The sequence below is a fragment of the Xiphophorus couchianus genome, chromosome 13 (genome assembly GCF_001444195.1).
Source record: "Xiphophorus couchianus chromosome 13, X_couchianus-1.0, whole genome shotgun sequence".
Lineage (NCBI taxonomy): Eukaryota > Metazoa > Chordata > Actinopteri > Cyprinodontiformes > Poeciliidae > Xiphophorus > Xiphophorus couchianus.
The window spans coordinates 14,111,033-14,132,085 of NC_040240.1; the positions used below are offsets into that span (position 1 = coordinate 14,111,033).

Consider the following 21,053-nt stretch of genomic DNA (forward strand, 5'->3'; position numbering starts at 1 on the left):
CACTTTTTTGGTAGATCTTTGAGTAGAATCCCTACTTAATGTGTTTTAATCTTGTATTAAATAAAAGAATACAAGGAGGAATGGACTTACCTTATGTAGCATTTTTCCAGTCTTTCTAACAGCTCAAAGTTCTTTAAACTAGAGCCACATTCACCCATTTGCACTCTCAAACATTTATAGGCAACTTGGGGTTTAGTGTCTTTTCCAGGGGCACATTGACATGTGAGAGGAGAAAGCTGGAATCAAACCTATAACAATTCGATTACAAGAACACTATGCTACTCACTATCGCCCCAAGAAGCAGTTTTTAGTTTTAGACTTTTTCTAGATATGCTGCTGTTTTTATACTGCATGCATACTGGGATGGGGGAGTTGGAGTTATTTCAAGAATTTGTCATGCAAAGGTAGGTGAATATTCTTTAATGCAGAAAAAGGTTTTAGGTAGTATAACATGAGCTTAAGTAATTGTATTATTGCAGCACAATTGACAGAGTTGAGTATTTGGAAAAAGTTGCTAAATACTCTATAGGAGTATTGAGTCTGAATTGGATGTAAAATTTATTTCTAAGAGGTGCTGCAACTAGAAAGAAAAAAATAACCAAACAAATCTCCTTATTTCTTATAATAGGTTTTGATGGTGAAAACATCATTGTAACAGCTGTAAAAATAAATTAAAAATTAAAACTGTTTTTGTTTTTAATCTTTTTTGCAGGAGTAGAAATAGTTGTTGTCTTTTCTTTTTTTAATAGAATTTTCTTTTACATGTTCTTGTTTAAATGAAATAAAACAGTGGTATTTTTATGAGGTTTATTAAGTCATGGCAATCCCGTGTAAGCCAAGAATAATTAATGCAGAGTCCAAAAAGATTAGTTTGAAAGCTCACTGGTGATGTTTCAACATCTACTGGCACTTTATGTTACACCAAATGTGCACACTGTATTACAAATCAGAGACGGATTGTGTCTTAAAAGCTCTAAATGGCTAAACCACTCAAAAAGTGATCTCCCACGCTGGTTATTCCTGTGGCATCCAACATGTTTGCTTTCGCCAAATTGAGATAATTCCCACCTGTGCCCACACACACAACCTTTCCTCTGTGCGAGCATTTAAGTTGCCCGCTGTGAAAGGGCTACAAGGGAGGACGAGATGCATTACCAGGGCACAAGTGGAAAACACCAGCTTGAAGAGAAGCAGAAGCTAGTTGGTCTGTCGAGACATGAGCTGAAAACAGATGTAAGCACCAGGTGGAACAGCGCCTGTGAGATGGTTGACAGGTTTTTTCAGAGCAACAGCCTGCAGTCTGTGCCGTCTCATACTGTCTCCTCAGGTGAAGAGAGGCAGAATCTTAACATCTGTACTCTCAGAGAAGCAGACATCTCAAATGCAGGAGGAGATCATCAAGGCCCTAAAACCAATGAAAGATGCAACTAATCTCTTGTTAGAGGAGAGCAGCCCCACCATCTGTTTGATTGGTCCTTTGCAAGCTCAACTTATCCAGTACACAAAGGACAGCACCGGAGAGTCATCAGTGGCCCGCAAAAAAGAAGTGTGCTGTCATTAGGGACCCATACAAGAGATACACTAGCAAGCAGAAAGGAAACAGTCTTTGGGTTTCCCTTTGAGCAAGAAATAGTAAAGTTATATGGAAGAGCAAGTTTTGAGGCTGCAACACTAGACTACAGTTTCATTGATTTAACGATGGTAGCGTACAAAAGAGAAATATTTTGTCTTGGAAAAATTTTGATTTGTTTTGGGCAACTGAATATTTACTAAGGTAAGGTGATCTGAACTTCTTTGATCTGTTTGTACAGACCTCTAGACAAATAATGTCTAATTTTACCTTTGTACTCCAGGTGAAAGCCAGTATATGAAACAGAGCCATCACTGCGGAAGGCTAGAAGCATGGTGTTGGAGCTGCTCTCTATGCGCTCTGGAAGTTTGCTGTCCTGGAAGCTCCCGATAAGAGGACTGTTGCTGTCCGGACCGTCATAGATGTACAGGAAGTCGTAGTTTGGCTCAATGTTGAAACTAAAGGGGAACAAAGAAAAATAAAGGAGGTAAGAACTGATAAGAGAGAAGTTTAAAATTAAACTGCCATTGCTGTCAATTTAAAAAAGTTTGGGAAACGATAAAAGTCAATTTTAAATAGTAGAAAACGTCTCTACAGTAATAATGACATATTTCAAAGATTTCTTTCTGATGGGAAAACAAGTAAAAATGCTACACAATGACTCCAATTATAAGACATAAATTAGCCAATGCTTAACAAATAAAACTAAGGTTTTAATCTACTGACCAAAAACTTTGTCAAAAGTAAATCAGATTTTTGTATTACAAAGTGAAAAGTATTTAACAATACGTCTTCCACCCGCATGTTGGATTGATGGCTAAAATTTAATTTTATTTATATCATTATTTCTTTAACTTCTGTCAGCAATGGAGTGTGTAAGTTTGGAAATATAAGTAACTGACAAAAGTTGTGAAATATTTACTATTAAAAAATACAGAGTTGCTACTATTTTTGTCTGCAATAACACTTAATTCATTAGCACAATTGTGTCAATTGTGCTAATGAATTAAAAGTTGTTCAAATCTATTTTAAAATATCACTAAATATCACATTTCACTAAAATAGTAAAACAGCTACTTTTTTGAGCTGTTTGCTTCTGTTAGTCGCCCACATAAACACACAGCGTAACACATGGAAATGGAAAACAAGCTTGTTAAGTCACCATGTTCTTGGATATAGTTATTTTTCCCAAACCTTTTCCCAAAGGATTAGAGCAGTAGGAGTCTATTTTTCTTAGAAATACACAAAAAAGTTCCAGTAAAGTCTAATGTGCGCTCCACCCTTTGATTTCAATGTAGAAAATATTTAGCAGCTTTTAAGCAGACATTCTGACTATAATGTAAATACGTCTGTGGTTAATTTATAGCTTACACAACAATACAGCTATAACCAACACTAAATGGTAAGTAAACGCCTTCTGGATTGGAAAATGTTGGCATGAGCGCTTTTGGATTAGCTCGATACTTTGGAATGAGAAGGTTTGAAAAGCCGTATATCACAATATCCAATGCTAGATATTCAGTTTATAGGTCACCTGATGAAGGCCAGCGACAAGACATAGTCTGAGTTGACAGCAATGAGCCAGTCGCAGTCCTTTGAGTGTGGGTAGGGATGTGGATAGTTAGGAGATAGTATGAACCCATTGGAGCCAGTCAGATTTCCCCCACAAGGTGCTGCAATAAGAACACAATGTAAAATATATCTTAGAGGTAAAGCAACACAAAACATACTATATATAATTCAGATGAATATACAAATCTCTAAGTCTAAATATAGACACAGGTTTTATAGTCATTCTTTTAGTCACTGGCAGGTGTGGTCTTGAGTCATTTTCTGAAACTGAACAACTCCAGCTGTGTGAATGCAGCACATCTGTTTCACGTCCCAGCAGAATATGCTGCAGCTAAACTTTTCACCTATGCAGACAGGCGGGCTGGGCTGCCAGTAGTATCTGTTATCCACTTGTATGCAGGTTATTTTGTCGTCTCCCTGGAGCTCATATCCAGGGTCGCACTGAAAGGACACCGAATCCCCCGGCTCACGGCCGTCTCCGCTGCGCGTGCCGTTCATCGGTACACCTGGGTCCCTGCAGGCTGTAGCTACGGAGCCTGGAGAGAATAGAGACAGGGACAAAGTGGGAAATGGAAGAAGAAAAAATAGAAAAAGAAAGAGAGCAATTACAAAAATCAGGGTCAAACTTTGTGTGCAAGGTGTATGTATATTGGACAAATGCCTAGTGCTGAACCTTAAATGTTAATTAATTACACAATTCTGTTACACAACATTTGATGCTTTAAACAATGCTCAAAAAAGTTTTTCTAAATGGATTAAAATAGCCTGAAAAGTCCATGCCCAGCTATAAGCCTCCCACCCAAAATCTTAACATTAAAATGATGACAAACTGCTATGCAACTGAGTATTAGGTAACAGTTCTGGAAATGTGTCAGTATCATCTCCCTCGCCCCAATTACAGAGTGATATTCAGAACATTTAAATATGAATTTCAATGAGACCCATTTGCCAGATTAAAAGTGACATTGTAAATTTCCGTTTTGAGTAAGAATAAAACAAATATCGTATGGCAAGTATAACCTATTTTGCATATTGGACCTGAGAAAAAAAATGGTTTAAAACCAATTATTCTGTCTGTTATGTAATTACTACTCATAAAATAAAATCAGGACATAAAAATATGTTCTGATTCTGTCTTTACCGGAGAAACTTTGGCTATAAACAGTTTAAAATCAAAATTCTTCCTTTGGGGTCAGTACTTAAGAATGTAATTTTAAACATATTTCCTAAAATTGATATAAAAGTTCCCTTAGAAATTCTAAAAACTTTATTTAATTTGGCTGAAATTAATGAGACTAATTTGAATGGAGTATTAGAAATATAAAACATTTAGTCTTTCAATAACAAGTTGATCTTCATGAACTACATAATATATTCTTCACTATTAGTTTTAATAAAAAATCATAATCATAAGACCAACTCAACAAAAACATGACTCAGATCAGTATAATAAAAAACACAAATGGATTGATGGTTATGCTTTCTTTTATAACTGGTCATTTCTAAATTGTGTTACTTACTGGAAAATTCAATGGCAAACCCTGACTTGCTGATGTAAAAGTCAGTCTCAAACTGGACAGTGACTGTGTTTAGAGTGGAATGGATTCCCTCTGGAAGCAAAGATCCACTCAGCTCTGATAAAGACATTTCATTCTCAGGTGGGCCGTCCCAAACTTTTAGCATGTCGTGGCTGGCTTCCGTGTCAAAGGCCAAGAACTGAAGGCTGTTATTTAAAGGGAAGAAAAATCATCAAGATTAGATATGTCAATATGAACATTTCATACACTCAGTGTTAGCTAATCAGTTTCAGATCTTTGCTGTTCTTATGCACATTGACAAAAGATCTGTAAATGTTTTGTAAAATTTAATAACATTTATTTTATAAATCAAAGCGTTTGTTTTAGATGGCCAACTCTTGAAATGGGAACAACCATGTGAAATAATCTGGAAAAGGAAATAACAAACTAGAGATGCACAGAGAAACTGGTCGCTGTTCCAAAATCGGACGATTTTACACTTGACTAAACCTGATAAGTTATCGTCCAGTTGGGAATCCAAAATCTGATATGTTCTATGAAGCTTTGCTGCCTGTACATTCAGGCCGCCACAATAGGGATATGAATGTCAAAAGATAACAAGAAGCTGTTCTTTTTTATCCTTCTGAATAGTCCTCTGCTGTCAGTCAGGAAATATGCTGGACTAGAAAATGTTAGCAATCTCTAGGAAATCTCAAAGTTAAGTTAAAGGCTTATAAACTCTGAACTGAACACACACATAGGCTGATGTTTTGTCTATGAAGGAAAATCAGTATTTTCTGGTTATTTATAGTTCTTAAAGAGAAATCAGCTAAAATCAGCATCGCCAGGTAAGAGTTTTTCAAAATCAGTGTTTGTAAATTGACCACATAATTTATGATTATTGAATCACTAGCAAAAAATTAAACAATCTAAAATGTGCTTATTTAAAAGACATAAATTATGCATCTGAACAAGGTTTTAACCACAAACGCTGACCAGTCTCTACTCTGCCATGTAGAGATTACTAACATAGTCACAGAGAATCCCACATTACCTCACAATATTACCAGAATCCACCTCAATGGTCCAAGTGCACCGAAGGTTGTTGTCATATGGAAAAGGGTATCCAGGAGAGAGAATCCTCCCTGAAGATTCACCCTTAAAGCGACCACCACACTCAGCTGCAGGTGAAACAAACATACACGAGACATTGCATTGAAGTTAGCATAAAAAATACATATTTTTATAACACTTGGATTTGCATAGAAACAGCATTCCACACCCACTACCGAAGCCCTACAAATGCTAAATTGGTAAAACAAAATTTAAATGTGTTGATTAGGTATGACAAGTCAACCATTTATATGTCTGTGTTATTTGTTTATCAAGGCAATCACACCGACTAGGTGGACCGCAGGGGCTGCTTAGTGATCATCAAAGAGCAAAAGTGATTAAAAAAAAGAAACCAACATTCTGCCTCTGAATCTCGCTGTCTTTCTCACTCTTTCTTCCAAAGAGAACATGACGAGGGGAAGCGAGAAGAAAGGGAAGAAGGAACAAAGTGCTGATCTTGCACTCCTCCCGGAAGAAATCACCTCACATTATATAACTAAAATAATTCCTCTTTTTATACTTTGTCTCTTCCAGTTATATACTTTCACAATCTTCATCCTCTCTCTTGCTTTTCCTCCCTCTGAAAGTTCCTCCTCCCTCAGGCTCTTCATCACTGGAATATATTATCTCGGGTAATAGGAGCAATATACTACATTAGGATGGAGAGAGGACACAGTGAGAGGATGCAAAAGAAGGAGGGGGAAAGACAGAACCAAAGGGTGTAAAAAAAGAAAAGTTTTGAGTAATAATAAGAAATATAATATTAAGACCAGCGGTTAGACGGGGTCACAGCGTGTCAGTGCTAAAGTATAAAGTCAGGGAATTTTAGCCAGTGGTTTTATGAGTCTTTCATTATTAATAGTGAAAAGGAGAGAGACTTATTAAGCTGAATTTCAAATCAAAAAGTTGAAAGGCAAAATATGAAGGAAGGAACATCTTGAAAACATTGAGCTGACTGCTATGCCTGTCGAAATCAGTTTGTTAGTCTCTTTGAATGAGCTTTGCATTTATTTGGGTATAGTAGCGTATTTTTAATCTGTTCAAACTCTGTTCCAACTGTTCACTGTTTTGTCACTGTAGTACTAAAGACATTTTTTTTGCATTTCAAGCACTATTTAAGTATCAAATCAAAAATACTTAGTATTCTCATAAACACTTATCAGCAGGATGTAATGGGAGTGAACATCACAACACCAACAAGAAGTTTAATGATGACAATCTGATTTTTAGTTACTTTTTGTGTATTGTACATTTAAAAAAGCACAGCTAAACCTGTAATTTTACAACAACATTTAATTTACAAAACCCCCCAAAATATTGAATATCTCATTCTAAAAATATCTCCTCTGTTTTTGGATATCTCCTCTCCAAAAGACTTAGACTTAGACTTAGACTGACTTTATTGTCATTTTGCATGCACAGGGTGTATACAGAACGAAATTTCGTTGCATACGGCTCAGGACAATGTTTTGAGCTTTCAATGTTGTGAGGTTACTCCAGAATAAAATAAAATACAGTATAAAATATGAATATAAATCTAAATATAAAATATAAAGTGCAGGACTGACAGTAAAATAGAAGTTATTTAGCTCTGTACATGTGCAAGGTATAAAGTGGAGACCAGATTTTAAGTGCCGTCCAGTTAAGAGTTCAGCAGTCTGATGGCAAGTGGGAAAAAGCTGTTTCGGAACCTGGTGGACCTGCACCGGACGCTGCGGAACCTCTTTCCAGAGGGCAGCAGGGAGAACAGTCCATGGTGGGGGTGTGAGGGGTCACTGACGATGTTTCGGCCTCGGGACACGCAGCGCTGGGATGAAATGTCCTGAATGGAGGGAAGGGGGGCCCCGATGATCCTCTCTGCTGTCCGCACCACTCTCCTCACGTTCTTCCAGTCGGAGGCGCTGCAGCCTCCACACCACACAGAGAGGCAGCTGGTCAGAATGCTCTCTATGGTGCTTCTGTAGAACGTCCTGAGGATGGGCGGGGGCAGGTGTGCTCTTCTCATCCTCCGCAGGAAATACAAACGTTTCTGTGCCCTCTTGGCCAGAGACGTGGTGTTCACAGTCCAGGTGAGGTCGTTAGTGATGTGCACCCCCAGGAATTTGGTGCTGCTGACCACCTCCACAGCCGAGCTGTTGATGAGCAGTGGAGCGTGGCTGGGCCGGTTCTTCCTGAAGTCGACGATCATCTCCTTCGTCTTGTCAACGTTCAGGATCAGGCTGTTGTCTCTGCACCAGTCCACCAGCTGCTCCACCTCCTCTCTGTAGTCCAGGTCGTTGTCGTCTCTGATGAGGCCCACCACCGTTGTGTCGTCCGCGAACTTCACGATGTGGTTGGTGGCGAACCTGGGGACGCAGTCGTGTGTCATCAGGGTGAACAGCAGAGGGCTCAGGACGCAGCCCTGAGGGGAGCCTGTGCTGAGGGTGATGACATCGGAGGTGTGTTGTCCGATCCGGACTGACTGAGGTCTGTCGGTGAGGAAGTCTAGCAGCCAGTTGCGCAGGGGGGTGCTGAAGCCCAGGTGTCCCAGTTTTCCTGCCAGATGCTGTGGGATGATTGTGTTGAACGCTGAGCTGAAGTCCAGGAACAACATCCGCACATGAGTGTTCTTCTCCTCCAGGTGAGCCAGGCTCAGGTGTAGGGTGGAGGAGATGGCGTCCTCAGTGGAGCGGTTTCGGCGGTAGGCAAACTGGAACGGGTCGAATGTGGAGGGGAGTCTGGAGACGATGTGTTCTTTTACCAGCCTTTCAAAGCACTTCATCATGATGGGAGTCAGTGCCACAGGCCGGTAATCGTTGAGAGAGGTGACTTGAGGTTTCTTTGGCACTGGAATGATGGAGGCAGTTTTGAGACAGGCTGGCACTGTGGCTTGGTCCAGTGAGGTGTTAAAAATGTCTGTTAGGACACCAGCCAGATATCTCCAAAAGAAAGGAGATATCTTATAGTTTAACCATGAGAGCAAGAAAAAAAAAAGTCAGAAATATTTGGTTTTAACTGTGGTTGCTTTTTAAGTTGTATTTTACTTCATACCAACTCTGAATTGCTAAATAGTTAACAGAGATGTTCACATCAATTTCCAAGTCAAGTCTCAGGTCTTTTGCCCCAAGTCTAGATTATGTGTCAAGTCTTTGAAGGCCAAGTCGTAATCAAGCATTGAATCTTTGAGGGGCAAGTTCAAGATGAATCTCAAGTATTTTGCCCGAAGTCCAAGCAAAATCTCAAGTCAGAGAGGAGCAGGTCCCAGCCAAGTCTCTGAGGTGCAAGTTCAAATTAAGACTCAAGTCTTTTGACACAATGTAATTAAAATTCTCACATCAGATGCATGTGTTGAGGATGTACAGTTTATTATTCACAAGAGGAGTCCAGATGCCTATCGAAAGATATGAAGACTTTTCTAAGTGAAAGTTAAAGAGGGCAGGAATATGCAGAAGATCAGCTGACTCCTGATAAATAAAACTAGTTGGATCAGACCAGACAGGAATTTAGCAGATAACTGGTCCGCTTATCGGTCTCTCCCCTCACACACTAGCAGACATACTAAGAAGATGGTTCTTTCAATGCATGTTGTTCAGAACATTTACTTACCTTCCCTTGATTAAATGAAATAAAAACTGTTTGACACTTTAACAAAGGACCTTGAGCTTAAGTATGACTCATGTTTAAGCTGCAGACTCTAGATCCCATCTCTGGTTACAGTCTTTGTGGTTTTAAACGCTACTTGAGTTCAACTTTCACAACAGTCATGTAGAATAGAAAATCAGATAAACACCTAAAAATAATAGGGAAATATTTGTGCTTGGCTGTATTCAGCAAGTCCTCATAATAAACAATATATAGCTATCTAAGCCACTGTTAGCATGATACTATTGGTAGTATTGGTAATATCAATGTTTTGTCAGCACTGGTCATTTTACATCAGAGGTACAATAACTAATGCATACAGCTATTGAACAGTACTTTTCCTGTGGCAAACAAAAACAATTACAAGTGTATTTTAAATTACCACTGTAACATGACTGACTTAACGTTACAGTGAATGGAGAACTCACAACACAGGTTGTACTACTGTGACACGTTAATATGATTTCATAAAGTTCTGGACGCCTAAAATGACTGTAAAGCTTGTGAAAGAACATTATTGATTTGTTTCAGTCAATATTTATGACTGGGGTGTGATAATGATTCATCCGTTTGCATACCGGGAGAATGAGTGACACGGCAGTGAAATAGAGTTGCCTATTTAGAAATGTGTCAATACTCCAATGGGTATTTCCTCCCAGTGTTTTATTGTTTCTATAAAATAGTAGGTGCTTTGATACATTAGTCTGCAGCAAAAAAAATAGATTATTAAAACTATTATGATGCAATTCTTATGAATAGGATGGTTGCCAAAGCCTTTAGCATTTAACAGGGATATCAATAGATGTTGATAGGGACTATGCCTGAAGAAAAGGAAAGAAAAATAGTGCATAGAAGCAAGTACGGTAGTTATCTTTAAGGGTCAGTGTGTCTAGCTGTTATAATGATCAGAAACTGCAGCAGAAAAAAACATCATATTGTATAACAGAACATGACCAAACACCTCCAAAACACATATGTCAGAAACTATAGTAAGGAATTTCTGGTGTATCCTGCTGCATGCTCATTTCAGATTAAAAGACATTCAATTATTAGAAGAATTATTTTCTGATTACAAATTACTTTTGTTCACATAATGTACTGTAGTTGATTTTGACCATATCATCCCTCTCAACTAGCTGCATAAAAACGGATTGTTTAAGTGCATAGAACATTTCTTCAGTCTTTTAAAGTTCTGATTTCTCAGGGTTGTGACCTCCATCTGCATTAAGATGGATGAAGACTTAATGATTGGAAAGGTCTGCATTTATATGATGGATATTTGATGGTGGAAAAACGGCAAGACTTTTAATGAAGAGAGTTAAAATTTGAACTCTTGCAGCTTTTGCAATGGTTCATTTTGTGGCAGGCGGAAAGTGTCTTGTACCTCCGGTCTTTATGAAGTTCTCAGGCTGGAGGGCCAGCTTTTTTACTTTAATTGCAGTTTGAACAGCTTCGTGCCATCATGAAATTTGCTTGTTAATGAGTTGCCTCCCAGGTTTGGCTTATCTGTTTCTACAACACAGACTTTCTTGACAAGGTAATCCAGAGTACAGGACAGTGATCAGTGATCAGGGATGATGTAATTATTATTTTTTATTGAGGAATGACACCATTTACCAACATTCAACATTTTTCTTAGAATACCTGTGTAAAATATTGGCAAATTGTGATAAGAGATGGAGACTCAGGAAACCTGCTAAAAATTCTTGAATTAAATTTTAAAACTCATCTTAGAACAGTTTCTTGTGATGTCTGATGCACTGCAGGTCACAATATGATTCATTCATATTGGTGTTCACAAACATGCTGGTTAACACATGCCATAACGATTGGCTGAAGAACGGTGGTTGCTTAACTTGTTCCAGCCAAAGTTTATTTCTGGTTCCACAAAAAATGTTGTGTTTTTGATGGAGATTTTGGTAATCTTCAATGACGTATACAAAATCCTTTATAATGGAGGACAATCTGAATGCTAATTTCCTAAAGCCCACAAGGTGTTGATAATTGCTGCTCAGTGGACAGTATTGGAGTTAGCTACCAAGGAGACAGGCCTGTGTACAAAACATTACAAATGTCGCCAGATCGGGAATCATACTTGCGACCGCAGCCACGAGGACTAAGTCCTCAATACATGGGTCGTGCTTTGTCCCTGCGCCACCACAGCACCCCTCTGTATTATTCTTTAAATATTCCCAAAATATATAACACAAATAACTTGTTACTTTTTGATCCTTCCTGTTGAAGATAGAGATATCCACATGGCTTGAAAGATTTTCAGGAAAATCTGTGTAATAGTTTGCATGTAAAGTGCCCTCAAAATATCTCAGACTGTAGGATAACTTTCCACCACACCCCAAAAACAATTGGGACACTTAATCACTTGGTTTGAATGTGGGGATAGGAGGTAACTTTGTTTCTCTTTCAGTGTGTTAAAGACATAATGTAACAAGAACATACCTATACAGGACGGCAGAGGGTTATCCCAGGCTCTCCTTTCACCTGTCATACACTTAAGTGCCGAAGCCCCGTGCAGAGTGTAACCAGGCTCACATCTGTATGTGATGCTGCTCCCAGAAAAATGGCCTTGGTCGTTGACTTTGAATCCAAACTGAGGCACACCTGGGTCCTCACAATGAGACAGCTCAAAACCTAGGAGGAAGGAAACAGATCCTGACAATGTAGACTGTTCAAAATGCTCATAAATAGGACATGGAGGACCAATACAAGCAAACCGGATCCAGTTCTATGCAGATGCACAGCAATGTTCTATAAATATTTAGCTCACTCAACTATTCTGTTTTCAAGCTTCCTGATATCACAGACTTTGTTAAGCTCTCATCCCAATTTATTTGAAAAGCCTAAAAAAGATACATAGACATGAGACATACCATTATTAGGAGTGATACTGGAGCATGTATACACCTTATCCAATTTAAGGTTGTTTTTCACAGTCTGTCTGAGCTCAGTTGCCATGGTAATATTCAGAACATGCAGTTAGTGCACAGTTTTACAGCATGGGATTTGAATAGATTTATAAATATCCTTACAAGACCATAACAGGGATTTGATCTATGACATTACCCAGAAGACAGGGCGCGCCAGCATTTGAGCTTTCTCTTGGCAGAGTAATACAGGTGCATGTCTAAATCCTCAAACACGGCCATTTGGAAAGCATTCCTTTTTTTCAAGTTAACAACACAAACACATCTGTCATCATCTTGGGAGTGAACGGCCGCCCATCTCAAATTTTATTTGTTACAATATTTGAAAGAAAACAAAGGACCATGAATTATTTATTGAAGTGTGTCTCCAGAGTTATACTGGATTACATCTTTCATTCTCCATTTCAGACTTACATAAAACACATTCAAGCTTAGAGTCAAAACACAAGAAAATGTTGGCGCATAGCTCTTAAGATTAATATCCTTTTGTTTGATATACTAAAACAATGTTTGAAAAAGCACGAGAACAGCAAATGAGTGTTATTTCATACTACTCAATCAGCATAAAGACAATACAGCCTCAAATAACTACTTCGCTATGAAAACATTTTGTATGACTCAGCTTTATTATGTAGAGTTTATAAATCAAATTGTGGAAATAAGAGGGTGCTGTCAAATATGTGCACACTGCTGTTTCCCACAGTGACATCTCAGCTCCAATGGCTTTTGTGATAAAATGTGACTAATTTCTGATAATTATTTGGTTTTACAGAGTTATTTCTATGTCTTGTTTAGCAAGCTCTGTTAGGCACATAAATGTTTAGAATGTCGTAATGTAATTTAGGGCAACATGAAAGATCAGAAATGTAGCAATTTTCTGCTACTTACTCTATTAGAACAAAACATTGTGTCTTTAGCTACATGTATCTAAAGCTACATGTATTATTGTTTGCATTTCACAAATTTACTCTAGGTAGATTTTAGAAAATATAGTGGCTTGTGAAAATAATATCCATTGAACTTTTTCACATTTTGGCACATTGCAACCATAAACTTGAAATTGTGTTGTTGATGTGTGTGATAGGCCAACAAAATTTAGTGTAGTATCATGAAGTGGAATGAAAATTACACATGATTATGCATTTCAACACTTCAACAATACTAGAAAGCTTGGAGCACATTGACATTTAGCCACCTTCACTCTGGTACTCAAATTAAGATATAACCAAACGCCTTCGAGAATCCCATAATTAGTAAATAGAGGACTGCTGTGTGTGATTTGAAATTTAAGGCAGGTTTAAGCAAAAAACAAAATCTCAAGTTTTTAATGTTTCACAACACAATTTTCTGGGGGGTTTTTGTTTTGTTTGTTTGTTTTGTTTTTGTTTTACCAGGAAAAAGGAAGCAAACATTAAAAGACATGACTAGACTAAGAGGCAGAATTATAGGAAATTCATGATAATTCTTTATGAAAACCTGTAACAGGCTGCAAGAGATTTGTGGCAGGTAAAGGTTAACCTTCTACCAGGAGAGCAATCCTGCACACATAACCAGAGCTACAGTGAAATGTTTAATATGAGAGCATGTTCATGTGTTTGACTGGTCAACTTAGCAAAGGTGAGAAGATATTCACAGATGTTTTTAATGTGTTCTGACTGATTTGAGCTATTTGCAGACTCTGTAGATGTGCAAAGATCAAAGGCATGGAGATGCAATTGCAGCAAAAGTGTTTCTTATTGACTCAGAGAAGCTGAAGAAGCAAAGCACACTGTGATACATGGAAATACTGCATGGTTTTCCTTTCTCCTTTACAATTACACAATATATTGTGTTGGTTTATCACATACAAAACAATAACACACATTGAAGCCTGCAGGTGCAGGCTGACAAAATATGAAAGACTTCAAAGGATATGAAAGTCTTTGCAAGGTTCTATAGAAGTATTCCAAAATATGCATCGAGATGATAAACAGCACTTATATTGAACTTACTTGAGTAAACCAGTTTGAATCCTTCTCCAGTGTCTTCAGCATCACTGTAAAATTCCAGCCAGAGGTGGTTTGATGTGGAAATCAGAGTCAGGCCCAACATGGATGAGCCAGTGAATGCTCCAAGAACTTGAGCTGTGTTGTCTTTGCCATCGTAAATCTGTACAAATAAGAGAGCAATGCTCTTGCTATGAAACATACATTAAAAAAAGAAAAATCTAAGGCTTGATTTCATTTTTAATGATTTACTTTAGGCAGTGGACACAGATATCAGATAGGTATAATGATTCAGACAGTACTTAATGTATGTGTGTGAGTGCATTTACCTTGAGAATATCCCCCTGGGCAAGATGAAAGGTTCTAGCTGAGATGTTGATGCCTTTCCCAGCTTGCACCTTGAGTCAACATGGAATACAGATGAGGTTAACCGAGAAGTAGCACAGGCAACATGCATTCAACATGTCTTAAAAATGGCTATTAAATTCTACAACACTTGATACAGATTTTGTAATCTGCCAACTAGGATTCGAGGAAGTCTCTATGGTCCTCTTTTACAGTATGTTTCATTTAGTCCAAATACTATGGATATATACCAAATGCTGGGAAGATTTTCAACTTTACCTGGATGCTGTAGATGCACTCGTGATTGTTATCATAGTTCATTGGGTAGTTTGGAGACAAGAGGATCCCTTCATTATTTATGACTGAAGAGCCACACTCAGCTGAAGACAGAGAAAATATAATGAACATATGATGTGAAAAATTTTATTTCAATCACAGCTATGTTGAGCAATCTAAATATGAACTTTATTTAAATATATATAAAACAATCTGAATGAAATTTTATGAACTGTGTATAATAATTCAGTAATATTTTTCTATCTGAACTTCCAAACTCTCAATTTCTGTAGGCCAGTACAAAGTTCAGAAATTATCTTAAATACACTCCGCTCTCTGCTCTGTTCTCATCTGCCCTCTATCCACAAAATCCTTGCCTCTATGTTCTCTTTTTTTACCAGCACCCCTCCCATCTACCCTCTTTCCCTACTGTTCTATGTCTATACTTGTGTAATAGTCCTATTACAGCTGTCATATCATCAATAAATCACCCTGCTACAGTTTCCATTTAGAAAATTACCTCTTTACCCTCTCCCTTTTTTCTTCTTAATTTCCTCGTTCTTGCGCTTTGTCCCTCACTTCCACTTTATATCACTAGTGCCCCCTTTATTCGCCTCCATTTCATTCCACCCTTCTCCTTTGCTATGTTATAACTCTTGTTCAGTTTTTTTTTTCCTTTGTATTTTCATCTCAATTCATTTTAAAAGAAAAGAAACGTCTTTGTTGCTCATCCAAATCATTTTAGGCACTGCTGCATAAAAACATAGACCCATTTAAACTCAGATAATCTGAGTACCAGCTATGGTATGCAAAGTGCATTATTTAAGCCCCTTTTCACACCGAATTAGATTGTACCACAACATTAAAAACTGGAAAGTTGATTGGAACAAACCAAAATTGAAACATTCAGAATATTGGTAGTCTCTTAAAAGTCTCTTGGAAGAGGTCTTTTGGGGTACATCGAGAATTCAAAGTGCTCCCCACTTCGACTGATGGAGTGTGGGAGTTCCAAGACTAGAGGAGAGAGCAATGATACCTTATCTCTGATATGTCCCACACAAACCAGGGCAAATTTTTCATCAGAGAGTTTGAGGAGTCATTCTATGCCAGAGCTAAAACCTAATTACGCCTTTGGCTGGCAACACTACGTAATTTAACAGACCTATACTGCTCTTGGCAGTGCAGCTGGTGTGCAAACTGCATCACTTTACTGCTCTGACTGCAATCAACAGAATCTAACTAAGCTGGTGAAATAAACACTCTACGAAATCTGTAAATGCAGCGATAAGATTGCTATGTGCTGGGCTTGTACTTGGACAAGGTTCTTATAGCTGTAGAGAAGCTACACCTCCAAATTGCGCATGTAGGCTGACTGAACTAAGAAAGTTTTAAGTTCAGGTTACATTCAAAGTCAAAACAAACCTCATGTTTGGTGATGAGAAGGAAGCGCAAGTTTAAAAAGTTTTCTAAGACAATGATATCCTAGCAACAGATCAACAAATATACTAACTTCAGGCCACAGAGTCTTGGTTTATCAGTGATCAACTGATGAGTGAAAAACACACATTTTGGATTTTATGTGTCCTTCTAACTTCACTCCACATATTGGGCAAACAAAATGCTGAGTCCAGGTCAAAATTATTAGGCATGCTGGCATAGATAGAGCACTGCACCCACTACAAAACGTCCTTGCCTGTATCTTCTTAGGTTGCTGATAAACTGATGACGTTCATAGGAGTGTTTACTGAAACTGACGGTGGAGGTGCAGAAACCTCCGATAGCTCAAAGTAAATTATCTAGATAGTAAATATAAAGTAGCATCTAGTGAAAAAACAAAAAACACCCATTGAAAGTGTGTAAAATGCAACAGTAGAATAAATCTTTCACCCTAGAAATTAATTTTCATTTTATCTGTGATCTAGCAATGTTTGGACAGTCTTGAAGATTTTAGAGACAACTGGGCAGAGATACCTGGGTGCAATAGAGAAAGTAAAGTCTTCTATTTAAAAAATAATAAACTATGCCTGTAAATCCTGGCCTTTAAATACTCCATCCAACATAACCCATTCAGTTCCTGATCGGTGCACTGAATAGTAAGGGGCTAACTAAGTGTAGGACAAGCCAGATTTATATGAAACTTGATTCAAAGTGAATTTTTTTTATATTTACCAATTTCAGCAAAAACTTAATTTCTTTGGAATGAACTTTAAACATCTTTAAAAAGAGCAACATCTTTAAAAAGAGAACATAAGATGGAATGTGACTAGCAGAATTTATGAATAAGAGTTAATGTATCAAAAAACAGCATATTATAGTTGATTTAATCTTTAACACCTGCTGATATTCACCTTCAGCATCACAGTGAGCACCATGTCACGTAGCAATGCAACACAACATACCATACAGGAACTAAATATAGAAAGCTGCAGAAAGCTACAAAATACTGACACACGAAAAACCTCACTTTGCATTATCAGTCTTGTCACACTGATGACAAAGAACCTAAGACATACACACCACCACTGCAAATATGATGCGTAGTCGGAAATAGGATTGTAGTGTGAAATGATCTAACATGTAATCTCAATTACCGCATGGTGTGCGCTAAGCCCGGATCGCTGTGCCTGGATTTTCCTCCACTTTTCCATGCGAGAACAACACCTCATGTGGGAGTGTGTGGCAGCAGGCAGTGTCAAATCCCCCTCATTGCTACATGTGCACCCAGATCAAATCCTATTTTATGCGTTCCTTATTTGCCCTGAGGTTTCAGGTTCATGGTGTTCATACTTTGGATTAGAGTCATACAATCCTTCAAGGAGCAGGGTGCAAGAATTCCCTGGTGGTCTGGGAGAAATTGTGAGGCTATTCCCTTATTTAAGGACAATAGTCCCAATCGAAGCCAGCATGATCACTGCTACAGAAGTTTGTAATCTCTTTATTTAAATTATTTCACTTTATTGTCACATTCAGCTGATTTTGTGTTAATTTTACAATTCTGAAACACAGAGCTATATCTAAGTTCAACAATATATAAAACTCTGCTTTGCTGAATCATTTTAATTCAGCTACAGTGGAGAATTTTTGCAAACAGCCTATTTAATGCCATGCCACAATCTCAATCAGATTTTAAGTCCAGACTTTGACAAGCCTACTTACAAACTTCTGTTTGTTTTTGTTTTGTTATATATAGTTAGAAGTGGATTTGCTTGTGTGCTTCTGATCATAGTCCTGCTGAAAAGTCCAATCATATTTTGAACTGATATCTGGACATTTTCTTTCAGCAGTTTGAAAACAGAATTCATGGATTCATCAATTGCAGTAGTAATGCAAATCCATAGGACACACCAACACATAACATCAGATGCACAGTTATATAATTGCATACCAACACATCTTGGTAAAGGAGCACTCCACATTCTACGCCCTCCACCTAGACAGATCAACTCTGGCGCCCCCTCCAGGCGGTACCCTAAGTTGCAGGAAAAGGACAAAGTGTCTCCGACCCCAAAACTGTAGCCATTTCTCCGGCCAAACCTGGGCATCCCAGGGTCCTCACATGGCTCCAAAGTGTATTCTGTTGAAAATTCAAAGACATGAAAATACATGAAAATCTAATAAAGCAAAACCAAGCCATTCTCAAAGCTGTAATAACCAGACCATCACCAGACCTTCTGTATCACTACGTCACTCTGTCTCACTCTGTCTTCTGTGCATAATAATTGAAGTAATAGGTTGTGAAAAACAACTAATAAAAATATATATTCCAATTCTGTTATCTAAGCATATGAACAATTAGCTAACAACTTGTCAGTCTTTGCTGTGTTTTATCAACTGAGCTTTCTGAGTTTGTGTTTTGCAAAATACAACAAAAAATGTATTTGATTTATTTATTCTAGCAGGTTTGAATCAAATCTCTTGTGACACCTCAGATGTGTTACATTCTGACTATCAGTGTACGCCATCTGGGAGACTATAAAACATCCCACAACATGGACTGAGATTCATGAGCTCCTGTACAGGAGAGATAGAAACGCTGAAAAGGGCATGGATGGTTTTTTTTATGAGGAGAAGATGTAACTTTGAACTTCCCCCTCTCTTAACTCTTAACTGTTGACCTGAAGAAACAGGTTGATAATTTCAAACTTTTAAGCAATAACATGTTTTTGCTGCACAAGTATATTGACAATATTTATTCTCCATTGTCTCCAAACGCATTTATACTTTTCCTAAATGTGTTTGGATGAAATTTAGATTTAACTTTTGTATCCTTCTAGGATGCAGTTCAGAGACAATCGATCTTGTATTAACATAGCTCCACTGCTGACAAGAGAAATACCCTGTGAATTCATCTGCAGTCTACTAAGACCGATCCACAAGGAAGTACAATACCTGAGAAAGTTATGTTGAATCCCTCGTACGAGATAGAAAAGTCAGAGATGAATCGTAGCTGGGCTTTGAAGTTGCCATAGAGACCAGCATTGATGCTGCTAGGCAACTCATTGCCGGTCAGTCGAGCCAGAGGTTGCAAGAAGCTCCCATTCTCGGTTACCAAGAGGTAGTCATGTTGGTCCTCAAGATGAAAGGAGTTGAACTGAAACTGGACGCCTGTTTGAAACGCAAGAACGGATTGATATGAAGGCAGAGCAGCGTCATGCATATTAAGTTCTTATCAGCAGAAATGTTTTTACTAAATAAATCAAATCCTGCAAGTATTTCTTACTAAATAAAATACCATTGTGCAACTAAGCAGTACTGTTGCCAGATAAGTTGGAGCGTCTCTCTGAGACACACATGCTTGCAATGCAGGTTCGTTGCTGAGGCACAAAAGTAACTGGATTCACTGAGCTTGCCGTGTCACACTGTACTGTTTCAGTCTGTCTCTATCTATTAGGAAGTGGGGATCTTTGCAGCTCGCTTGCCTTTCCCATGGCTGACTTCAACCGTCCAGGTACAGTTGAGAGATGAAGGGTAGCTGTCTGGAAAGCCAGGACTGAGGATGGTTCCCCAGGGGCCCCTGACATCCCCACCGCACAGTGCTGGATAGATTGAGAGAGACAGTGTGGAAGAGAGGGGCAGAGGCAGGGAGAGATGAGCAAAGACAGGGGACGGGAGGCAGGGAGAGGGTTAGCATCAGATTGTTGATTGCTAAAACAGATAATGTTTCCCTGTGGACCTTTAATACCACCTCTATGAGGCATACGCACACAAATACTGACACATGGCTGCTTCCGGCCAGGCAGACGGAAAGAGACAGGGAGCCACAGAGGAAGACATAATCTAAGAGCTGTGAGTAACGTTGCACACTTTAAATTGGTGTCTATTTGAACATTAGACACCGATTTAAGGTGTGTCTATCTAAGTATTTAAAATATAAGTATTTAAAATGTTATGACTAATTTGAAAATACAATTGTGGCATGGCCCTAGATTAATAGAGGACGTGATCATTATGTTCATTATGGGTACATATGATAATGAAGGGTAGGTACAGGCTCCTATTTATTTCTAACTTTGAGACAAAAGTAAACTATTGCAATAAAAAAGACACAATCTTGTTCCAAGCAGTGGAAGTTCTGGTGATAATAGAAACAACATTCACCTAGCTAGTAAATACACATAATTTTTTACTTGAATGTAGGTGTCTGTGTTGTAGAAACTATGGCACTTAGTCAGGGTGGGGAGCCACATAAGCCAAGTCACACCTTGAGATATTTTTCAGGGGTTTGAAGTGACACTGTGACCGAATAAAACAATCAGTGTTCATTTCAATCACCTATGTCAGATGTGTTGACTCCTTAACAATATGAATGTACATCGTTTTCTATCTTTGTTATGATGCTTTCTAATACTTTGTTCAAGTATTTTAATGAACAAAGTAATTAAATTATTTGAAGTTTAAAATGCTTGTCTTTATAAACTTGACAGGCAGTTGATGCCGTTGATTGACAGATCAACGGCTATCATGAACTAACTCCACCCAGTCTCACTAATAAGTTGGAGGCCCAAGGTTTAAAATTCAACTTGCCTTGAAACCAGTTTGAAGAAAAAAAAACTGGAAACCTTTGTGATGTTGATGATGTTGTTTTGTTTCTTCTTAATGAGGACGTTCTCCT

The 21,053-nt window shown here is 38.2% G+C and overlaps 1 protein-coding gene across 7 annotated transcripts in view; it reads right to left on the reverse strand.

Moving 5' to 3' along the window:
* The window catches only part of LOC114156180 (CUB and sushi domain-containing protein 3-like), a 404,435-nt gene that overhangs the window by 80,814 nt on the left and 302,568 nt on the right, over nt 1-21,053 (reverse strand). For all 7 annotated transcript variants that reach the window (XM_028036459.1, XM_028036460.1, XM_028036458.1 and 4 more), the window contains 12 exons: nt 19,861-19,977; nt 19,331-19,546; nt 18,327-18,515; nt 14,945-15,045; nt 14,650-14,718; nt 14,327-14,483; nt 11,851-12,042; nt 5,714-5,840; nt 4,663-4,865; nt 3,487-3,678; nt 3,105-3,243; nt 1,841-2,028 (listed from right to left, as the gene is read on the reverse strand). In XM_028036459.1, the coding sequence (XP_027892260.1) occupies nt 1,841-2,028; nt 3,105-3,243; nt 3,487-3,678; nt 4,663-4,865; nt 5,714-5,840; nt 11,851-12,042; nt 14,327-14,483; nt 14,650-14,718; nt 14,945-15,045; nt 18,327-18,515; nt 19,331-19,546; nt 19,861-19,977 (1,890 nt within the window). The remainder of the gene's footprint in view (nt 1-1,840; nt 2,029-3,104; nt 3,244-3,486; nt 3,679-4,662; nt 4,866-5,713; nt 5,841-11,850; nt 12,043-14,326; nt 14,484-14,649; nt 14,719-14,944; nt 15,046-18,326; nt 18,516-19,330; nt 19,547-19,860; nt 19,978-21,053) is intronic.